This window comes from Musa acuminata, chromosome BXJ3-3 (genome assembly GCF_036884655.1).
Source record: "Musa acuminata AAA Group cultivar baxijiao chromosome BXJ3-3, Cavendish_Baxijiao_AAA, whole genome shotgun sequence".
In the NCBI taxonomy this organism is placed as follows: Eukaryota; Viridiplantae; Streptophyta; class Magnoliopsida; order Zingiberales; family Musaceae; genus Musa; species Musa acuminata.
In genome coordinates, this window is record NC_088351.1 from 29,254,824 (window position 1) to 29,277,076 (window position 22,253).

At 42.5% G+C, this 22,253-nt stretch overlaps 4 protein-coding genes across 4 annotated transcripts; 2 read left to right on the forward strand and 2 right to left on the reverse strand.

Annotated features, from left to right (window-relative positions):
- Positions 1–133: 133 nt before the first annotated feature.
- Positions 134–5,086, reverse strand: LOC135634254 (probable pectin methylesterase CGR2). Its single transcript, XM_065144597.1, has 7 exons — positions 4,920–5,086; positions 4,398–4,565; positions 4,258–4,297; positions 4,053–4,094; positions 2,774–3,145; positions 1,141–1,196; positions 134–459 (listed from the first exon to the last, which is right to left on the reverse strand). Exons 2-7 carry the CDS (start codon positions 4,521–4,523, stop codon positions 313–315), a joined length of 783 nt encoding a protein of 260 aa, XP_065000669.1. The 5' UTR covers positions 4,524–4,565; positions 4,920–5,086; the 3' UTR covers positions 134–312.
- Positions 5,087–8,852: 3,766 nt separating this feature from the next.
- On the reverse strand, positions 8,853–10,574 carry LOC135632690 (probable protein phosphatase 2C 68). The gene is made up of 4 exons (XM_065141363.1): positions 10,044–10,574; positions 9,621–9,956; positions 9,417–9,522; positions 8,853–9,317 (listed from the first exon to the last, which is right to left on the reverse strand). Exons 1-4 carry the CDS (start codon positions 10,464–10,466, stop codon positions 9,016–9,018), a joined length of 1,167 nt encoding a protein of 388 aa, XP_064997435.1. The 5' UTR covers positions 10,467–10,574; the 3' UTR covers positions 8,853–9,015.
- A 1,233-nt stretch (positions 10,575–11,807) lies between these two features.
- Positions 11,808–13,746, forward strand: LOC135633966 (E3 ubiquitin-protein ligase RDUF1-like). Its single transcript, XM_065144011.1, has 2 exons — positions 11,808–12,081; positions 12,166–13,746. Exon 2 carries the CDS (start codon positions 12,215–12,217, stop codon positions 13,388–13,390), a length of 1,176 nt encoding a protein of 391 aa, XP_065000083.1. The 5' UTR covers positions 11,808–12,081; positions 12,166–12,214; the 3' UTR covers positions 13,391–13,746.
- Positions 13,747–20,922: 7,176 nt separating this feature from the next.
- Positions 20,923–21,925, forward strand: LOC103974614 (metallothionein-like protein type 2). The gene is made up of 3 exons (XM_009389476.3): positions 20,923–21,081; positions 21,244–21,330; positions 21,663–21,925. The coding sequence occupies exons 1-3, from the start codon at positions 21,011–21,013 to the stop codon at positions 21,769–21,771; spliced, it is 267 nt and encodes an 88-aa protein (XP_009387751.2). The 5' UTR covers positions 20,923–21,010; the 3' UTR covers positions 21,772–21,925.
- The last annotated feature ends 328 nt before the right edge of the window (positions 21,926–22,253 follow it).

The following is a 22,253-nucleotide window of genomic DNA, read 5'->3' on the forward strand; positions in this document are numbered from 1 at the left end:
AAGCGTAGTTTATATTCACAATTTCATGTGTACGTTTTGCATTAAGACCACAACTTAACAAGTAGTAGTTGATCAAACTGAGGGAGGAAGATTATGGAATTATGAAACGGCACTGCCAGCGAGGAGATCAAACTGAGTGGAAGACCATTTATTACAACTCAGCACGTATGAGATATAAAGATAAATTATCTACAGATAGAGGAAGTGGCGTTCGCTAAACACCGTATCCAATTTGAAGTGCAAAAAGAAAACACAGTTCATCACAAGTAGAAGCTACAAAGCAGTGTTTTCAAGGAACCAGGCAGTGGTTCTTTAGGAGCTGACGTGGAAAACTTGGCAGCTTGGTTGGTAAGAACTCTTGGTTGAAACTTGCTCAAACTTCTTTATGGCAGTTTCATTCTCTTCGAATCCAGTCTGGATGAAATAACGTCTCCACCAAGACAAACTCCTAAATTTAGCCTGCACAAAGTATACAGCGAAATGTGATGGGAGTCAGACATATTAAACCGCAACAGTCTACAGCTCTACTTGAATGAATGGGTGCGAGAACAGAATGATTATGTGTAGGAAACTAGGAACTATGAGCAAAAGCATAGCTTAATTGATTTGCGAATGGAGAAAAGCAATCAAATAATGATGATTCCTATACAGATAGATATGCATTTTCCCAAATCCAATCTGATATCATGGAAAGGGCAAGAAAAGCTGAGAACATTCGGAGCTTCACTTCAGAAATAAAATCTACTGTTGGCTACGCAAAATGAGAAAGTGCTATGGGTTGTAGTTTACTTTCCTACGAGTTGCTAAAATGTAAATAGAAAAAAACAGTAAGAGATTACTTCCATCACTCCATTAGAAGCCAATATCAAATTGAGCATGATATAAGAAAATTCTACTGTATCAGGAATAATATAACAGTAGCTAAGCCAAAAGATCAGGACATATATGCCATTTTTCTAAACCATCTATACTCCTCATCAATTCTGATAGCAATGATAACAATAGCTAAAATGAAACAAGAAATACAGTTCCATCTGAATAAAGAATACACGTTACTAGTCCATAGTCCAGAGGACAGATGATATAAGTCTTTGACAAAAAAAATCAGAAGAGAAATTCAGATTAATTGCTGAGTCATACCGGCCTTCCAAATTTTGAAAGCTCCGATACCTTGACTCTCTGCTGACCTGGGTAACCTAGAAAAATCATAAACAGTGATGAGAAAATGAATGTACATTTAGATACCAAATGATCTTCTAGATATCACACAGCAAAGGAAAAAATCATTCTTTGCAAGTGTCTTCCATGAGCCTTATTTGATGCTTGATTTAAATTACTTGGATCCAGCAACATGTACCTTTCATGTTTCGATAAACAAACGTTGATCTTTTATTAGCAAAAAGTTGTCTGTATTAATCACAAATGATTTATATCTGGCCCAAAGTTATACTTACTACCTTCAAGAGAGTAATAACACATTTTTTATATTATGTATATTTTTTACCAACAGGTAATTCTTACCATATGGATACATATATACATACATATATATAAAATCAAGCCCAGCTATGTTCAAGGCCAGCTTTTTATTCAAGCCAAGTTCAAGCAGTTGATGAACAGATTGGTTCAACCTCAATTGCTGTCCCTAGTTGGACAATCATCAGACTGTAAAATTCCAGTTGGTGGATGCCAATTTATACATGGATGCATCTATGGATTGCTTGCTAATATGAATGTACACACTATTGTAACGGTTGTTTCTGAAGAAACAGTGCATAATAGACAAAAATATCATTTTTCACTGCACTATATAAATGAACTTGCCTGGTCTTTTGTGGCACAAGGCCAAATAAATATTGCTCGTCTTACACTGGACAAATATGTCCAAGACACCTTAAGTGTTTGGATGTACCGATCCATAATAGTATATTCAAGTAAGAACTGTATATAAATTTTCAAATTATTATATGAACAAAGAGAAAAACATAAATACAGCAAAAAAATATAATAACCTCCGACTGGAGTCTTCACAGCTTTAGGCTCAGGTTAAATGCAAAAGAGAACAACTTGTCCTTTATACATTAGGTCACAGCACATATAGAAATTCTTCAGTTATGCATTAGTGCAATGTATTACAAAGGCAGCCCAGTGGACAGTCTCTTGCTAATGCATGGTTTAGGAGGATCAATATATGCAGCCTTACTGCTGCAGTTAATCCCACAAGCAAGGAGGTTGTTTCCCCAACTTAATTTAAGTCCTTTCACATCTTATGATCAAACTAAAGAAAATAAAGTTTATGAATGCTATAAAAAAATATATATTGGTCCTTTCACATCTAAATGTGCCAACATATCATATTTAAGTTAACTTTCAGTGACTACGTACCTAAGTCCACAAAAAAATATTTTCGTATTAATAACTATGGTTGTTTTTCACTTTTTCAGTTTTGTGCCCAAAATAGATTAATTTTATGGCTTTCTTGACATATGCCTTACACAGAAAATAAACAATAAGTGGATGCATCGTACTCCTGAATGTCGCTAGGTAATGCAAACTTGTGCTTTCAACAGTTACCTTATTCTGATTTTACTTGACCAGATATTTAGATAAGTATGGGTGCCACTGATAATTATGAAACCCCTATGGATGAATGGCTTGGGGCACATGTATGCATTACTAAACTACAATGCAAGTAGATCTAGTGTTCCTTCTGTACTTCTAAAGCCATTAATGCTTGAGTGAGCCTAGGTGCTAGTGAAGTACAAAGAATTACCAGCAAATATAACAAGACCATCTGCTGATACCCTTGCCAGGTCCGGAAGGGTCTTGTTGAGGTACTTTGAGGATAAGTAATCCAATGAATCTGAGACAATAACAAGGGAAAATGATTTTGGCCTGTAGGGTAGAGGAAACTTGATATCAGCTAAACGCACAAAGCCTTTCCGGACAAGGCTCTTGCAGCTACTATCGGCATCTTCCAAATCATATGGTTCCACACCCCAGGCTTCGGTATCTTCTTCTTTCAGCAACATAGAAACAACTGCACAAGAATCCGGACCTACATGCAAAACCTTCCGCATACTATCTTTATAAGCTTTCTTTAAAATAGGTATTGCCTGTAGAACATCTGATGTGCAGGAAACACCTGTTAATATGAGAAAAATAAAACAATCAAAATCAAAAGAAAGAAAGACCAATCCTTATGGACATGTATATACATACTTTTGCAAATTAATAGAAACCATAGCATCACTCAAATGCAAACATAACATAGAAGAACAAATTCTGGACACAGATATGACTGCTAACCACTAGAAATTCAGGTTGTTTGCCAAACACTGAGGACAATGAAAAATAACAGCAAGGGGAAGCCATCTCAGTTCACCAAGAATGTTTCGCCAATCCATATTTGATGCGTGATAGCTTGAAGGCTGTGTTTATAGGGCCTCTAGCTAATTTCTGCCTTGATATGTACATTCTCCAATATAACATAACATATTATATCCCCCTTTTGCTAAGTCTTATATAAATTCAGGGGCATATCAGAAAGCTTCCCCTTGATTGCATAAGCTACCCTTTAAGCTTTAGCTTCAATCAATACAAACTTTAAAGGATTGATGTCAGACTGATAAACATTTTATAGTTTCCATGATCTTTAAGCAGTTTTACTATTCAATGTTGTGCTCTACAGTGAACGCTATACTTGATGAAAAAGGCTTCCGTTAAAAAGATCTAGATTAATTCAATTATTTATGCCATACATCTTCAGAAAAACCAAATGTAAGAGAAATGATCTTACTTCCATGTATCATAAACTGCTAGGCCCATTTGTGACGTCCAATGTTTTTGTCATGTCTATGAACTAAGGATACGAAACTAAATAGAGAGTCCATGATTCAAAACAATGGAAGCTGATAAAAGAACTAAGCTAACAACAATTTCTCAAAACAAAAATATTATAAATAAAAACATGAGTAAAAACATCTCAACAAGAATCGATAATCATGTGATCAGATAAAGGAAATTTCAGTTTATGAGGGAGGAAAAGGTACCTTGACCGCTGCTTATGGCTTCCTTATTACCTCCAAATCCACCTGGTAAATGAAGGGGGGAAAAATAGCTTGTTCAAGCATCATAATTTGGCCAGAGAAGAATTTAAATGAGGGTATTTCATGTCAGTGAATAACAAGCTCTACATCTCAAGATATGAATCAGGAATCTAATTCTTCTCAAAGTTGACAGGAAAGTAGCACGTACCTGAACCTCTGAATAAGTAAAATATCAGACATAATACACCCTAAAATTGCAGAAAGGATAACGCATCAGATTCAATAATGTTTGCGAGTGGTGCATTCGCGTCTGCTAAAAAGCAATGTGCTCCAAGATGAAGAACATACCAAAAGAACCAATCCAGCAGATAGTAAGGGCGAGCTCCGCGACTTTTGATGCAGCGAAGCAATAAGTGGAATACTCCCACTGTCAGTCGCACGTCGAGATGGATTGATTGCTCGCCTTGAGGCCATACCTTCGGTCCTTCGATTCCAATAGAATCGCAAGCCCTAACGCTAATCGAAATAAGCAAAAGAAAAGACAACAAAAACAAATCATTAGGATCAGCATCAACACGATTCCATAAAAGAACAGCACCCAGCAGCATATCAAACACGCCCAAACTAACAACTACAGACTCCATAAACAAATCAAGAATAGTTGCAGAACAACTCCAACTCGAGACCCAATGTGAAAGATGCATGAACTTAATCGAAGGAACTACGCTCCAAGAACGAGCAAAAAGGGTCGAATCCGGGTCGAAGAGAACACGCGATCGGTTAATCCGAAGTCCTGAACGCGAGACGAAACCCCAGTAGGAGATAAACCGATTCCAAAAGCTAATCGCCGACGAGAAAGTTAGAGGAAACCTAGGTTGGTCGTGGGAGGATCAAGGGGAGGTGACGAGTTCCGAGCCAGATCCGGATCCCAACCCTCGCTTCTTCTTCGCTGCCTTCAGAGAGAGAGAGAGAGAGAGAGAGAGAGAGCAAGACGCGAAATCGCGAGGAAGGGATCGCCTACGAAGGAGACACGGGCGAAGGTTGATGTGGCTCCTTTAAAGTGCCGGTATCAACCGTATGATCTCTTGATCAGATTCCTGATACGAGGATTTTCTCAATTTTTTTTTATAAATTATAAAAAATACTACTAGTATTTTTTTTTTATGAATTCATATTAAATACTTTTGTTATACAAAATAAATTCTATTTATGATATTATTTATTATAAAAAAAAGGTTAGTTTATTAGAACATATCATTTGATCTATTAAAAAAATATTAATCAGAAGCCACTTATAAATTATTTAATTTAAAATTATAAATTTTCTATTCATTATTAGTGATTATGTTATTTATAGAGTTATTTAATTGTTATATGATATTAATATACCACTGTGCAAAATAGTGAAATTGGATCTTGTTCATTACTAATCTATATTTACTTTTCCCATGATTATTTAGCAAAGTTTACAAATCATAAACTACTTTGATTTTTTTTCTATGACACATTCACATTCACATTACAAAATATACCAGAAAGAATCAAATTCCATAAGAAAATAATATTTAATTTTAATATCACCTTCCGCCAATTACACTATTTCATAAATCACACTAAATTATATGGCTTATATTAATGTTCATGAAAATTTAGCAAAGATTTCAAATTATTATATTATTTGTAAATTTAAAAATATTGATGAACTTTATGTTGTGGTCGAGGAGTCAGTACGGTTTGGTCCAATCCCGAATATACAAGGTCGCCCATGCGAAGACTATGGGGTAAGATTGCACGTCCGATCAGGTTGAGCCACGAGCTAAGAGTCATGTTGCAGGTTTCTTTGTCGTCATCCCTTGCACACACGGGTTGAGGTCGAGACGAGGATTTCCCGGCTCGATCCCTCCGAAGCTCAAATTAGCGTTGAATGGAATAAGAGTGAGTTGAGTGTGCCCCAAAAGGTCTCAATGGCTCTGGTCAAGTGGTGGACATTTATACCTACACAACGGGATCGGTTGTACCTCATATGTTAATGATCGTCGACCCCTTAAGCGGTCGGCCTATGCCTCTGTGCGCGGATGCTGATCGACGTGTATGGATCGTCCCCGAATGGTGCAGTCCCAATCATTCTAGAGCAGCTCTGTACTCGACGGTGTCGTTCCGATCGACATATGCGAATCGTCCCCGAGCGGCATCGTCCCGAGCATTTTGGGGTGGCTCCATACTCAACGGCATCGTTCCGAATCTTCCGGAATAACTTCGTACTTGATGATGCCACTTGTATGCCCTGCAAAGATCGAGAGGATGGTCGCATTGTCTGAACTGTTAACGTGGTCTGCCACATCCATTTACAAGTTTCACATCGATGCTACCATGGCTATGATATGCTGTCAAAGAGGATGCTGTCGCCCTATCAAATACTTTTTAATATAAATATGTTAAAATTAGATATTATCGAAAATTGCTCGACGCAACACATCAGCTTCTTTAATCAATAGAACATCGACAAGTTTATTCTAAAAAAAAAAAACACTACAACCATCGTTATAAATCTTTCAATAATTTCTTTCTCTGGTTTCTTCCTCACTTATCTAATATTCTTATACCCATCATCATCTGTGGTATGAGAGGAACATGATTCACGCATTGTGGGCATGAATACTAAACGATTTGTTCTGAGTCATGCATGCATGCATATCAAGTGGGGTTCAGAGAACAAAAAGCATATAGAAAGAGGAGCAGAAGAAGCATTTGAGTAGCTTCTGATTCTCCAACAACGCCTTATAACCTATCACGTTATTCTCCCTCATATATGAGGTTATCAACGAGCAACAAAAGTCTTCTGCCACACTGTTCTCTCCAACAAGCATTCCTAGCTGATTCTGATAGCATCTCTAAGAAGCTTGAAGTGGCGGTCACTACAACACTAATCGAATCATATTCTCTGCTTTAAAAGCAGAGCACAAGAATTCTGTATGTTTAGAAGACATTGTCATACCGAAGAAAGGTTGGCTTTACAAAAGTTCAGCATGATTCTGCTCGATTATGGGAATCTATTTTATCTTCCTCTTCTATCAGCCTCATTAACAGTGTGCATGCAATGGGAGCTGTGCTTATGCCAAGTCAACGTCATTAGTGGACTTGGTGAGGAATAAAAGCTGGCAATTCTGATGCAAATCCTGTTTGGTATATCCTCAGCTAAATGCTGCTTGTTCGATTCCCTCATGGGATCCCAGGATTAGTTGTCTCAATCTCAATTTTTATCCTCGTTTGGGGCTTAATTATTTATCCTCTCTAATTTATTTGTCAGATGATAAAATAGGATAAAGGAATGAGCTAATTATTTTTTAGTGTCTTGATTTTTTAATTAAAAAAATTATATTGAAATTTGATAGGGCACAATTTGACAGCACGCGCCTTGGTACTCGAGCGCAACCACCTCAATGCTAACGAAAAGTTTCGAAGTCGGTGTGGCACACCACGCCAATACAACACTATCCCGAAGAGTGGAATGGCGCCGCTTGGGTACAACACCGTCCCACGAAGAGTGGAACGGTGTCGCTCAAGTACAACGTCGTCCCATGAAGAGTGGAACGGCATCGCTCGGGCATGACAGCGGCACCACTAGAGTATGACATCACCTCGCGGAGGTTGGGACAACGTTGCACGAGTACGATGTCATCCCGCAAAGAATGAAATGAAGCCATTCAAGTGTGATGACGACACCGCTCGAGTACGATGTCGTCCTTGCAAAGAATGGGATGGCGTCGCTCGAGTACACCTCTGCCCCACAAAGGCAGGGACAGCTCTGCTCAGGTGCGACGCCGCACAGGACAATCAGTGTCAGCATGAAAGGTATGGGTTCACCGCTTAAGAGGACGGTAGCCATTAAGAGGCTGGTAACAGCCAACCCCCGCGAGCAGGCATAAAAGCCTATTTCTTAGCCAACACGAGGGGAGCTTTTTGACTCATACATCTACTCTCACTCATTCAACGAAAAGCTAACTTAAACATCAAAGGGGTCGGATCAAGAAATTTTTTTCCCAACCTCGACCTATGTGCAGGAGCCCAACGGCAGAAAAGGTCACCCTCGAGAGACAAGGTTTTAACCTGACTTGACGCATGAGCGGAGACACGAAAGACCCTACGCATCGAGGACCTCGAGACAAAGGACGACATCGGACACGAGACGACCAACGTCAGCTTCTGAGACCCAAGTGCTAGACCAAGCGACCCTACGCATCTGGAATCGACTAAAACCGTGCTGACTCCCCGGCCACGACATAAATATATCGTATCAAAATTTTTATAGTAAAATCTTTTTTAATATTTCGATCCATAGGCTTAAAAATATTTAAAAATATTTAATTTAATTTATCTTGATATTATTGACTTTATCTATGAAAGATATATATGACAATATATAAAAAAATGATGAATAAAAAATTAAATTTAATAATAATAATATTATGAATGACTATTATGATAATAATCGATGAGAACGATATGATGATCAATTTTATTGATATCGATACAAAAAGGATAAAATTTTATTTTATATTAATCAACGATATTAAGACAAATGAGATTAAATAATTTAATTTTATAACTATAAAAATTTTAATATAAATTTTTTAAATTTAAAGAACAAGATATTAAAAAAATTAATTATATAAATTTTAATATAAAATTTTTAAATCTAAACATAAGTATACTAAAAGATCTACAATGATAATATAACCCTATGTAATTAGTCCCAAAGATATAGATGAAACAGTATGTGAGCTACCTGCCTTAGAGATATAATACGGTAGAACAGTATATGGCATTGGCTAATTCCAAGGAAAATAAGTTAAAAGCTGTTTATATGTATCATTTCATAGATCTACATTTCTTCCTCTCTCTCTCTCTCTCTCACTCATTAAGAATTGCCAGTTCACGTGTTACTGCTACTCTCGGTAGAACTGCATCATCTCGATTGTCTCCTCAGGTCAACGACGACCACGCTGACATTGTCCTCGCTCCCCCTCGCGAGCGCCAGCTTCGTCAGCAGCGTCGCGGCGTCGGAGCACGCGCCGTCGCGACGCTCGCCGGGTACCCTCGCGGGTGAACTGGCCCGCAGGCACATGCGAGCGACGTGGCAGGCCATGTCGTTGGTGACCACGTCCCACAGCCCATCGCTTCCCAGGATGAGGCACTCGTCCTCCTCGCTCCTCTCCGTCACAGTCACCTCCGGTTCCGATGTCACGTACGGCTTCAGGTAGTTGTCCCCTGTTGCCACGACACAGAAGCAATTGATGGTTCTGTTGATCGGTGACGCCGTCCCGTGGACGGTGGCGAGCGATGGAACGATGGTAGAAGGTTGCTTACCGATGGCTCGTGACATGGCGAGCACGCCGAGAACCCTTGCGCCTTCCCAGTAGATGACTCGACCACCGGCCGCCTCGATCCGACTCAGCTCGTCCGGCCGGTCCGGCTGCAACACCCGCATGGCAAAGAAGGATCATCATTCGCTCACGCAGAGCAAGTCAAAGGATACATCTGAACAGGGAAGTCTCTTCTTCGTGGGAATACCTTGTGATCGAAGGAGAGGGGAACGGGAACGCCGCCGCGGCAGAGGACGGCACGCGAGTCGCCGCAGTTGGCGACGACGATGTGGGTAGGTCCCACGACGCCGACGACGGCGGTGGAGCCCACGTTGTCGCACCTTGGCGTCTGAAGCTCGCAGCGGCAGCAGGGGATCAGCCGGTCACTGCCTAACTGCGCCGCCGCCGACGCCTCCGAGTCCATCAGCGAGAAGCTCCGCTCCATCAACCTCGTCCATGCCTCCGGAGGCAGGGGATCAGATCCGAGTCTTGACATCTCCTCAGCCACCAACTCGTGCATCCGATTTCTGCACAACGCCGCCACCTGCACGAACAAAAGGAAAACCATGAGCCCATAATAATTTGAGGCAGAAGGCCAGAGAGAGAGAGAGAGAGAGAGAGAGAGTCTTACATGGGAGCAACCATGGCCGTCGTAGACGCCGAAGAAGCTGTGGTTCCTGGCGGCAGCCCGACATGCACGTTTGACGAAGTTCGGGCGGATGGAGACAGCGTCCTCCATCTCCCTCCTCCGGCCGCAAACGGCCATCATCCCATACTTAGGGGGCGACAAATGCGTCAGCTCTGGGTCGCTCGCCCTCTGAGTCACCACTTCCACCCTCGGCTCCTCCGCGCCCTCCACGCCGGGTGACGAGCGGGAGCAACCCAATCGCCGCCTCTTCCCGTCCATCTCCTGCGTCAGATCCAGCGCTTCTGCGCCGGCGAGGATCTTGAACCGGCGGGTCATGCGGCGCCGCCGGTCCAAGCGAGGTCTGGGCGAGCAGGGGTTGGCCAACCGCTCCGCCTGGGTCACGACGTCGCAACAGATCTCTGCCATGTGGAGACGGAACAAACCAAAGAGAGTGTTCGGGAGGGGAGCACCGCTCGTCTTCTTAAGAGCGTAGGAGAGTGCCGGGGAAGGAAGAGGGAATCATTGACGAGGCATGGGCGTGGCGGAGCGGCAACAAAAAGCAGCTGTCGCTGCCCGGGGGCAACTGCCCGTGCCCGGCGGGCCACGCTCCACCCGACAGGCACCTGCCGTCCGTCACGGTCGCAGTCGCAGCTCGTGGACGCGTGGTGGCCGCTCCTCGGACCGCAGGGGGACGCGTGGATTCGTGGGCAGCCCCTAGACGTGTGCGGTCACTCGCATCGGATCTTATCGTATCTCGTTTGCCTTCCGTCAGATTTTTTTTTCCTTTTTCTCCTCCTTTTTATTTTCCCTCCCCGTCATTGCCCTGTGAAGCCACACCATCAGATAACGCCTTGACCCGACCGTAGTCGTCATGTAATATCCAATTAAATCGGATTTTAAAAGGGTATAAGAGAATATTATTATTATTTTCTTTAATGTCGAGGATCGAATCACTGACGTGTAGGAAAATTCCTCGTGGACGCCAACCGTCTTGGAGGAAACGATATGCTCTTCGTCGATCCCGTACAGCGAGCCACGTACGTGTTCTCTTGTCCACCGCACACGTCAACGATGTCATATCTTGTGCGGTTTGTCCATTCCCAAGACTTCGTGAGCTGATCCATTACGTGTCCAAGATCTTGTAGCATCAACCGTTCTCTTGTCATGTGCTTTCGATGATGCCAAACACGGAACACACGCACAAGCTCTTCATGCCACAGTTCACGGCCAGATATCAAATGACACGACTCACGATCAACGAAATGTCATGAACACTAAAGTATTTAAGGAGCAACAAATTAACCGAACATTTGGATGGATTGGGCTAAAGTATATATTGAGGGTTCATTAGTGTGCATCGAACGGCTCATAACATCCCTCTCAGGCTATAATAGTCGTGCATCTTTAGAGGGGAAATAGGCAAAAGAATTAGTCAACATTTCTATTACGGCCTTCTCTTTATGTTCGTTAGGATGAGAAAACTTGGCTTTTCTTTTTTCTGTCTGTTATTTGTTGTTATTACAGGGGCCCGCTGGGCCAGGCTGTCCGATATCGAGATGGGCTTTCTCGTAAATTGACGGTCAACGACGAATCACGGGCTCGGCCCGACCCGAGACGTCTTGTCTGACCCACGTGATCCGGATCAAGCTCGATCGCCGTTTAACTAACGCCGTGAAGCGTATAGAGCCAACGACAATTCGCCACGTCGACGAAGCAGTTAGAACGCCGTCTGGGGAGAGCTATGCCGTGCCATCAAGCGTCCGAAGCACGCCATCACGCACGCGCCCCCGCTGCCGAAATCGTCGACCGCTTCAAGTCTCCCCCCTTTTGCCTTCCCTCCTCAGGCCGTCCTCCTTTTCCCCACCCAAATCCCCGAGTCATCGCGGGGTTTGGGTGCAAATTAAGTAAGGGACTTGGATTACGTAGGGAATTTGTATTTTTTTTTCTCGTCTTGGTTGCTGGGATTTTTTTGGGATACCCGGAGATCGGATTCTATCTGCAATCGAGCGATTTTTTTGATAGCTTGACCGGTGTTGTTGAGGTAATTTCTTGAACGAATTCGGATTTTTAGGGCTTCCATTGCAGATCGATTCGTTTTTGAGTTCAAAGCTTGGATCTTTACAAGGGATTCCTTTCCTCCCCCGGAGCTTCGTCGTCGCCTTCGCTTGCTGTCGATGATGACTTCTATGGCGACGGCGCCGTCGTACTGGTGTTACCGTTGCAGTCGCTTCGTCAGGGTTTGGCCCCGGGACGCAGTCGTCTGCCCCGACTGCGGCGGCGGCTTCCTCGAGGAGGTGGATTCGCCTCCCCGCCCCCTTCCTGTCTCTGCAGCCAGCGCGGAGCCTCGTCGCCGCCGCTTCCCCTCCGCCGCCGTCGACAGAGCCGGCGTTAGGCGGCACCACCGTTCGTCCACTGGCGAACGCTCCCCTTTCAACCCCGTCATCGTCCTCCGCGGTCCGCCCGAAGGTCGAGGCGATGCGGATCGTGCCGCCGGCAACAGCTTCGAGCTCTACTATGATGACGGCTCCGGATCTGGCCTCCGCCCCTTGCCGGAAAGCATGTCGGACTTCTTGATGGGATCTGGGTTTGAGCGACTACTCGACCAGCTCGCCCAGATCGAGGTCAATGGATTCGGTGGGGGCGGTGGCTTCGAACACCCACCGGCTTCGAAGGCTGCCATCGAATCGATGCCCACCATCGAGATCGCTGACGGCCACATCATGATGGAATCCCATTGTGCCGTCTGCAAGGATCCCTTTGAGCTCGGAGCTGAAGCCCGTGAGATGCCCTGCAAGCACATCTACCACCAAGATTGCATCTTGCCATGGCTCTTGCTCAGAAATTCTTGCCCTGTTTGCCGCCATGAGATGCCGACAGATGCACCGGAAAGGGGTATGGCAGAACCGGATGCCGATGAGCAGACTCACGTCGCTGGCAACGAGGAGGAGATGGTGGGGCTCACCATATGGAGGCTTCCTGGTGGTGGGTTTGCCGTTGGGAGGTTTACTGGTGGCAGGAGAGCAGGGGAGAGGGGACTTCCAGTCGTTTACACAGAGGTGGATGGTGGATTCAGCACCGGTGGAGCACCGAGAAGAATATCATGGTCCTCCAGAGGGAGTCGGTCGAGGGAGGGTGGAGGAATTGGTCAAGCATTCCGCAGTTTTTTCTCATTCTTCAGGCGTTTGAGATCTTCTTCCACCACTTCGTCGAGATTGAGCTCTGAATCTCGTTCAACCTCTACCTCTTCTCTTAGAAGCAGGAGGCATTCAATCTTCAGTAGGAGTTCGCGGAGCCGCACCACTAATTGGGCATTGGAGGATGGGAATGCAAGTGCAATTGCAAGATGGTGATGATGACAAAGAACTTGGAAAGATCAGCTTCTTCTCTCCTTGGCTTCAATTCCTCTACAAAACTGTAATTACTTGATCCTTCAAGAGGAGTGAAAATGATTGTGTAAAAGGTGGAGATGGGTGGTCTCTAGACATGATTCAACTGTAATTAGAGAAGAGCTAAATGACAAAGCATCTTCGCGGTTCTAGCTCCTCTGGGCTTCATTACATATTCTGATCTCTTTTCCACACAGAGGAGGCTGTAACTTTTCAGGAGTCATAATGTTATGAAGGTATATACCTTCTTGTAGTGCCCTTATTTCAAAATTTATAATGTTTGAGCTCTTATTTCAAAAATTATAATGTTTGACATTCTATCTTCTGGTGTTGTTTCGTATGTTCAATGTTCTTTTCGAGTTTATGATCAGCAACTTGAACGGAGGTTTTATCTACTTTAAATTTCCAATTTTATGCTTGCTGAAGTTATCAATTTAGTACTACTCCAGAGATGAGAAGATTCTGATGTTTACTTTATCCTTGCTCATACTCAGATAATTATAAGCATGGATCATATAAATCACTGAAATGTTGTTCAGAGCTTCTGATGTTCATAGAAAGTGATCTAGTTAAAATTGATTAATGTCATCCCCTCTTGATGCTTTTGACAGAATCGATTTTTCTTGTTCCTAGATCAGAAAGCCGATTACATAATTTAGCCTAAAATCTAAAGTAGACTTGTATTTTCCTTTTTCTAAAGGCTTCCCAGTAGCATATTGTATTGTACCTTTTACGACGATGTAATATGAATTCTTCTGTCAGAACATACTGTTAATCTAGATTGTTCTCCTCATTGTTCTTATCATGTTTTCTCTTGCAATACTGTTTTAGGTTGCTGCCTCACATTAAAGGATTCTATTACTATCTCTGTGAACTATTTCATTTGATTGCTTGTATCATAATTGTGCTTCAAAAGCCATCTGGATCTTGTTTATCACTCATCGAATCACATCGGTACATGCTTTATACTTCTTTATCTTGGTTGAAATATTTGTAGTATGTATGATATCTTCAGGATGTTACATTCACATGAGTGGTTGACCTGTATTAGTGCTAGTTTCTCTCCACCAGATATTTTTATTGTTCATGTTGTTGGGTTGTCCATTTTTTAAAGCAGTGTTGGAACTCTTTTGTCTAATAGTCTGGGCAGACATAAGGCTGGTGGTTGGCCTTCCTCAATCTGTTGGTTTTCTCTGTCTTGTATTGTAGGGATTGATTGGATCTATTCAATTCAAGATTTGTCTGTGTCTCCTTTTTCATCTTTTCTTTAGCATCAGTTTCTATCAACTGTGTGGTTTACCATCCTCTTTGACTCACAACCATTTTTATTTTTTTTTGTTCTAAACACTGTTCTCATGTATTAATATCCTTTCAAATCCACTGGAACTTAGCAGCAAAAATTTTCTCATGGTCTAAATTTTGATTGTTTGACACTTGAGATCATCAGATTTTTGTTCCTTTTGTTGTATCTTTTTCTGATTCCCATTCAAGATGCTTGAGATCATCTATAATCTGTTTTATCTAGCAGATAGCAAATCTCAGGTCCTACAATTTTGTGATAGAATAATTTCATTGATTGTATTACATGCTGCATATTAGGGATAGTATCTCATCTATACCAAGCTATACATCAAATGACTTGGGGAACATTGATTGGCTTAGGAACTGCTAGTTGTTGCTGTGCATTGTACTGTGAACTAATTCAATGCCAGTGGGCAAAAAGCAAGAACACACCAACAGAGACAACACAAATTTGCATCTCTTCACAGGGCCATGGTGTCATGATCTTAGCTCAATGTGACATATGAATCAGTCCTTGACATGGTCTGTTGTACAGGTCAATAGCCAAAGTGATTATGTTCATTGCCTTGGAAGTATGTTAGATGGATGGCTATTTGTTGGACTTGGTCAATGCATCTCTCTCTGTCTCTCTCTCTCTCTCTCTCTCTAAACTCCATCTTGATTTTGTTGTTCTTTTTCTTGTTGGTGAGTCTTGTTGGCTTCCATTCACATGCAAAAATCTATTCATAGATACCATAATTGATATAGACATCTTGCTATTTAGTATTTTTAAACCAATAAGATATCTGTTTGAAATCTTATGAGTTGATTTCTATTTATTCTTGAGTTCATTTATCTCAACTGTAATGTTTTTGAATAAATTACTATTATAATCGACACCATAAATCTTATCCATATAGGATTAACACAGTATCAATGAGTTCATATAACATAGTATATTTACATATCAGCGCCATTGACAATTTGGCTGAGTTCGTGATGACGACTGTTGATGCAAAGTATCACCTACTCCTTCATGGTGGATTGGGACAGAGAGAGAGAGAGACAAGAAACAGAACGCTGCAGAAAGCTGCTCACTCGTCTCTCTTTCAGTCATTTTACCTGTGAAGAATGACAATATGCGGAATAATGCTAATGTGGCACTGTTAGATCCATATCTTCTTCCCAAGTTCAACTAGTAAAACAGTAGTAGAGAAATATGAGCTCCTCTGCTTCAGCTCGCTTTCAAAATGAGCCCCAAAAGTGCCGTCTTTGTCGTCCGCCACCACGTCTCCACCGCGAGAGCGAGCACGTGATGTGTGTCCTCTGGCCCCGCCGCCGCCGCCGCTCCACCGCGAGAGCGAGCACGTGATGTGTGTCCCAATTGCTTTATGGCTAAAGAGAAAAGTCGATCGGTCGTGTAGAAGATCGACGCTCGTCTTCTTCCGCTGGCCTCCATGCCGTGAACTCTCCTTATCTATTTGCTTTGTATTCTTTGTTCCTCCTCCTCTATTTCTTCCCTCAGAATGCATTTCGTATCCTTCTTCATCTCTGAGAGGCTTGTGGATGATCAGAGGGACAATGGTCTGGTTAACAGGTTCCTCTGTTCCGTTCTTTGCATGGGCATACGATACTTCTCTCTTCAATCTCAGCCACTGTGACTTCCAGCTTCAGTGAACCGAACAGGAAAAGGGAACTACCGCATGATCCGCATGGTTCAGCGTGGCCATTGCCCAAGCACAGATTTCGACATCCATTACAGAGCTCCAGAGTTGGATCTGGGATTGCAGAAGACCCCAAAAGCTGGACGAAGAGCCGAAATAAGAGACGAATCAGAAGAAACTGATGATACGCCGAGGAAGACGCAGGCTTGGAGGATTTGGATGGCATCGCACATTTAGATCCCGCCGTTGAAGACGACGCAGTACTTCATTCCAACGGCGAGGCGTCGAAGGTGCTGCCATGTCTCACCCAAAGCTACGCGTTAGATAATGCTGCGAATACCGTCTTGCAGATGCTGGATTTGATGCGAGGAAGACGACCGTGGATCGAGAATTCGATCAATACTTTTCCATGCCTCTGCTGCAGTAGATCATGAATTAAAAGAAAGAGATTCGAGAATACAGTACAAATCACAGAAGGAACTCCAAGAAGCCAATCAAATTCTGCGTAGAACACCAAGTAGTAGGAGTCAGCTGAAATATCGACTTTGACGGCCATCGCTGACAAAGCCTGATCTGAAATACCCATATAAATTCGTATTAATATGGCTGAAAAGTGAGATTGGTTTCTTCTTGCATTCTCGAGATCCAACAAATCCCAGCTCAAGTTATAACGATGGGTACGGATTACTGGAAGGAATCATCTTCATTTATTTTGATGCAACAACCAAGAAAAAGGCTGCTACGATCAGATAGAACAATCAGGCAGAGATCAAAAAGTACTCTTTTGCAGCATCTCAGGGCATCACCTGCTCGAGCTTTCAATCATGCCATCATCGACTGCTGTCTACATATATAAACTTCTACTGCTGATAAAGATTTCATGATCGTTTATTTTGAAGAATGAGAAGAAGAAGAAGAGAAAAGTTACTTAGGTTTTTGTTTCCTTCGTTAAGGTTAAAGGTCTATAGCACGAATCATTGAAACTTCTTCTTCTTCTCCGGGAGAAAGAGTGAGTCTGAGTTAGGGTTTTACATGTACGTATATACCTGCACACATCATTGTTCTTCAGCTCCAGTCGGTGGCACATTCGTAGGTAGTCATTTATTGCCAATGCAGCATCATCAAGATTCTCAAATCTCAGTCAAAAACACCTCAGTATGGTTTGAAGCTCTCATGGTACGAGCTTGTGAATCTTGATGATGCCACACCAGCAAACAATGACTGCAGCTTTTGCCTGAGGTAATAATAAAACCGAGCAGCCCCTACTCCCAAAGCCGGCTGTAACCCTAGCTAACATGAAAGAGGTGGAGAAGAAACTGCCGAGAGAAAGCTAAAGGGATCCCTACAAGAACCGAGCCCATGCATCTACAGCTAGAAGAGACGAGATAAAGCTGGGAATCTCCTCATCTCCTTTAAAATGTAGAAGAACCGAAGAAGAGAGAGGAACAGAAGAACAACTTACAACAGTGAGGATAAAAACTGTAGCTCACAGAAGGCTAAAAGTGGAAGCTTAATGAGCTAGAGAAGAAGAGGAACTTGAGAGAGAGGCTCTGAGGGTTGAGGGCATACATATAGGAGCAGGGCTAAGAGTGGCGTGAGGGGGTTGGGGATTACCCCGTTGGCCTTTGTGTGTTGTGATCCAAGACAGATAGAGAGAGAGAGAGAGAGAGAGAGTGTCAGGGAAGTAAAGACTGGTACTCCAACAACAGCAACAGTTATCCATCGCAATCCGGGCGCCTCAAAAACACAAGTCTTTTACTCCCTCCTGACCTCGGCCACTTGCCACCAACAAAGGACCAGAGCAAGAGAGAGCGAGAGTGAGAGGTACGAGGGAACCTTCCCTGCAGGGAAACACCACAGCCCAAGGAGAGCATGGAAGAGGAAACCGGAAAGGACTCCTCGCTCCCTTCCCCCATCTCACCTCTCTTGTAATGGTGGCGTTTAGGTTCGGAGGATCTGTTGCGTTTCCTGCAAGCATTCTACCTACGTCCATCCTCGGCTTCCTCTTCTCTCCTCTCCACAGCTCAACTCGGCACTCACACTTCCCATCCTCTGTCGTCCTCTTCTCTGACGGTTACTGGACCCATGCAATCACATAACCTGCGTGGCTTTACGTGGTTCTCTTTCCATCCCTGACCTGAGCAATCCACCCACTGTGTTGCTGAGTGCTTCCCGTAGCCTTTTTAGCAACTCACTGTGGGGTTTACCTACTGCTTGGTCGGTCGGTACTTCAAATCTCTGTGCCTCTTTGGATCTCAATGCAATTTGGCTCACGGGAATGCGGAGGCCCTACAGGATCAAACATACATTCCCTTCGTTTCCACACACTGTTCATGGTTATTTCATCTAACTGGACGCCATGAAGTGTTCAACCTTTACAGCTCAGAGTCTATACAGAGGAAGGTCGAAGAAAGCGCAGAAAAGAAGTGAGCAGTCTATGAACTAATCATACAGACTATCTGTGTAGATTATAATATGTTACTACTTTTTATCTGAATTAAAAGAGATAATTTCATTCTTATTATTATCCTCAGGTATATTGATTCCAACAAATTGTTGTAATATCAGATTCAGAGCTCAAAGACGAGCGGAGCTCTCTATCGGTATCTATCTATGTATCTGATCATCTGTCTACCTCGCCGTCAATCCATTAATTTGATCATGTCAGGTTGTCGAGGTCGGGACTTTTGCCATGACTGCAATGCAATGCTTTGCTTTTAGGGCCACATCGTCGTCCCACCGGCCATCATCACCGAATGGTGTGCAGCATCTCCATCGGAGAGGAAAGGAGGAGATCCGGCCAGCCAGAGACCCATCGAAGCAAAAGAAAGAGAAGCCCGAGGACGATCGCCGCTGCCCTCAGCGCCCGTCATCCACTGCCTGGAGCGTCAAACCGGAGGACAAATCAGAGGCCTCTTTCTCTCTCTCTCTCTCTCTCTATCTATCTATCTCTGTGAGTGTCGTATTCCTTTGTTTAACGTGTTAGCGAATCTTATGGTTTTTCATATTTGATATTATTTGAAATGTTGGTATTGTTTTCCATCTCATATATGTGTATAAATTTAATATTTAATATTCGTATTCGTTTTTAATATTTATATACTTTTCGAACATCTTTTTCATTCCCAACATTATATTCTATAAATATTATATATATATATATACTTCATTTTTCACACATTTATTTAATTATCGTTCCCAATATTAGTTTTCATCAAAACTCGTGCTCCTAAAAGGCCGAAAAGTAGCATTTGGGCTACCATTCTCAACGGCTTAAAGCCCAAAATACAAAGTCCAAAGCCCAAATATTCGAACCCTCGATTGCAATTTAATTTGACGTCTTTATGATCCGTGCCGAAACCGATGAACAGCCGGATCTTACGTCAGAGGGAGAGAGGATCCGGATCCGATATCAAATAGAGAGGAAATAAAAGGAAAGCATATATTTAACTGCAAGTAATTGGGTGCCTTTAAAGTGATTAATCCATATATGTTTAGTCCAATTTTGTTCTCACCTCACCTTTCCTATCCCAAAATAATAATAACAATAATAATACTTTGGATTATGTTCAAAATTCTTATTTTATTTCTAGATTTCTAGAGCGAGGAGAAGTAAGAAAACTTTAAATTTAAAATTTATTTATGTTTATAAATATCTAAGGTGTGACTTAAGTTTTGATCGAGATAGAGAAAGATACCAAGAACTCTTTCATTTCTCAACTCTCTAAAATTTATAGAGAAGACGAGAGAAAATATATAAATTCTTTAAAGTTTATGTAAAAAGGTATATAAGAAAAATTGACGATCCCTTAATTGATTTCACATAATAAAAATTAAAAAATTTTAATGAATAAAAATAATAATTGATAAAGGAACTATTTGATTGACCGATCATTTGTACGTACGATGATTTTATCATTTTAGAATATGTGAGCATCAAAAAATACCTTTTGAGGGTAAGGAGATCCGGAGGATTTATGAGTCAGTTCGTTCCATGCTCTTTAATCAATATCGGACTAAATAACTTTAATATAATCTTTGGTTATAACATTAAAGTATCTTTGGAGATTTCTTTCCATCCCACAATCACAATCTGCATGTTATGTCTCCATTGCCAAATCCAATGTTTGCTTCATGAGCAGTTGAGTCGAGAAAGGTTGACGCATGCGTGTGGGAGAGGAGTCGCAGCATCCACTCCTTTTGTTTGTCTTCCTTTATATGAATGTTAAGGTTGCAGTGGGATGAGGATGGGATTCCTCTCTCGCTTGCAGTGAACCATCCACTGAGCTTCACCCGATCCCACTTGCTGTCCCACAGAGGGGAACTTTCTGCGTTGTGTTGCTCTTTATGACATGATGTGGCCCCTCTCTGCGATGCATGGATGGCGGAGAGGAGAAGACTGGTGCTCTCTCCGACCCTTTTCCCCGTCTGATGCTCTTTAGTCGTAGCATCGGGTGCTACTATTCTCATTGACCACAGCCAACATATTTGTGCGGTAGAGAGAAGAAGGCATGAAGATGGTGTCGCCGGCATTGCCGAAAATGGCCTATAAATAGGAGGCGTCTGCCTCAACCCACAGAACAAGCTCTCCCGACTTCAGTTCTCGTCTTCTTCCTCGTGCCACTGCTTCTCTGAGAAGATGTCTTCCTGCGGATGCGGATGCGGATGCGGTTCCGACTGCAGCTGCAGCTGCGGCGGTGGATGCGGAAGGTACGAGTCGCCACCCCTTCACTGACTTGTACCTAATCTTTCTTTCAGTGATGCATGTTGAGTGTGTGTGTGTGGTTGCGACATGGAAGTAGATTCAAGATTTCCCTTTGTTTGGTTCCGTTCTTGTTCTATAGGTGTTTACTTGCTCTTTCTCTGGTGCAGCTGCTGCAAGATGTTCCCTGACTTGGGTGGGGAGCGTGGCACCGCCGCTGCGGGAATCATTGACCTCGGTGTTGCAACTCTGAAAGGGTCCTCCGTCATCTCACTCTTATAACTCCATTTTGCTTCACCTATAACATGGATTAGGGTTTTGATGGAAAAAGAGAAAAGGAACTCTCATAATTCCCTCGTAACTGCGGCAAGAAAAATTATCTCTACAGACCTAATATTAGTCACTCTCGTTAATCCATCAGTACAACTCAAAGAGGATCAATGTACGGAATCTTATTTCGGACATAAAATAATAATCATGTCTGGATCAGAGAATATTATTATAAGAACTGAAATAGATGATTCGGATGATTTTAGGACATTGTCATACTTAATTCGTCTTCTTGAAAGAAATGAATCGGTGGTTGCAGGCATATTGAAGGTTTTGAGGTGGCAAATGGGTCTGAGGGAGGAGGCTGTGACTGCAGCAAGTGCAAGTGCGGAAGCAGCTGCAGCTGTGCTTGCTGCGGCTGTAACTGAGACATGTATTATTAGCATCAGAGAGAGCAGTATATGCAGACAGCTAAATAAGAGGAGTATGAGTAGAGCTGTAATGGCTTTTATCATGTAATATTGGTTCTGCTTTAAGTGGCATTTATAGTGTCATCATATTATGACCTATTATTACTATGAACTGATATGATTCTATTGTTGCTTTTGTCTTCCATCATGTTTAGTAATATAGATTAGAGGGACTAAGTTATCACTAATAGTGACTAAAAGAAAAAATAAAAGGGAAAGCTGTCCTATCTATCTTCACCAATTAATGTAATTGATGTCACACAATTACTGCTTTTGTGAGGAAGGGAATGTGAAACAAATTTCATCCCACACAATCTTTGAAAAAGATCTCACAGATTTTGTGATTTTTCAAGAGAATCTTGAAATTATGTTAAGTTATCCAGGGAAGAGCATTTGGCAGAAAAAGATTCCCAAAGTATGCTTAAAAAGACTTGATTTTA

Coding starts and splice junctions, on each gene's coding strand:
- LOC135634254 (XM_065144597.1), bottom strand. CDS start 4,523: ATGGCCTCAAGGCGAGCAATCAATCCATCTCGACGTGCGACTGACAGT. Junction 4,298..4,397: donor CTGCTGGATTGGTTCTTTTG/GTATGTTCTTCA, acceptor CTGCAATTTTAG/GGTGTATTATGTCTGATATT. Junction 4,095..4,257: donor TTACTTATTCAGAGGTTCAG/GTACGTGCTACT, acceptor TTCATTTACCAG/GTGGATTTGGAGGTAATAAG.
- LOC135632690 (XM_065141363.1), bottom strand. CDS start 10,466: ATGGCAGAGATCTGTTGCGACGTCGTGACCCAGGCGGAGCGGTTGGCC. Junction 9,957..10,043: donor ACGGCCATGGTTGCTCCCAT/GTAAGACTCTCT, acceptor TTGTTCGTGCAG/GTGGCGGCGTTGTGCAGAAA. Junction 9,523..9,620: donor CCCTCTCCTTCGATCACAAG/GTATTCCCACGA, acceptor CGGGTGTTGCAG/CCGGACCGGCCGGACGAGCT.
- LOC135633966 (XM_065144011.1), top strand. CDS start 12,215: ATGATGACTTCTATGGCGACGGCGCCGTCGTACTGGTGTTACCGTTGC.
- LOC103974614 (XM_009389476.3), top strand. CDS start 21,011: ATGTCTTCCTGCGGATGCGGATGCGGATGCGGTTCCGACTGCAGCTGC. Junction 21,082..21,243: donor TGCGGCGGTGGATGCGGAAG/GTACGAGTCGCC, acceptor TCTCTGGTGCAG/CTGCTGCAAGATGTTCCCTG. Junction 21,331..21,662: donor GGTGTTGCAACTCTGAAAGG/GTCCTCCGTCAT, acceptor CGGTGGTTGCAG/GCATATTGAAGGTTTTGAGG.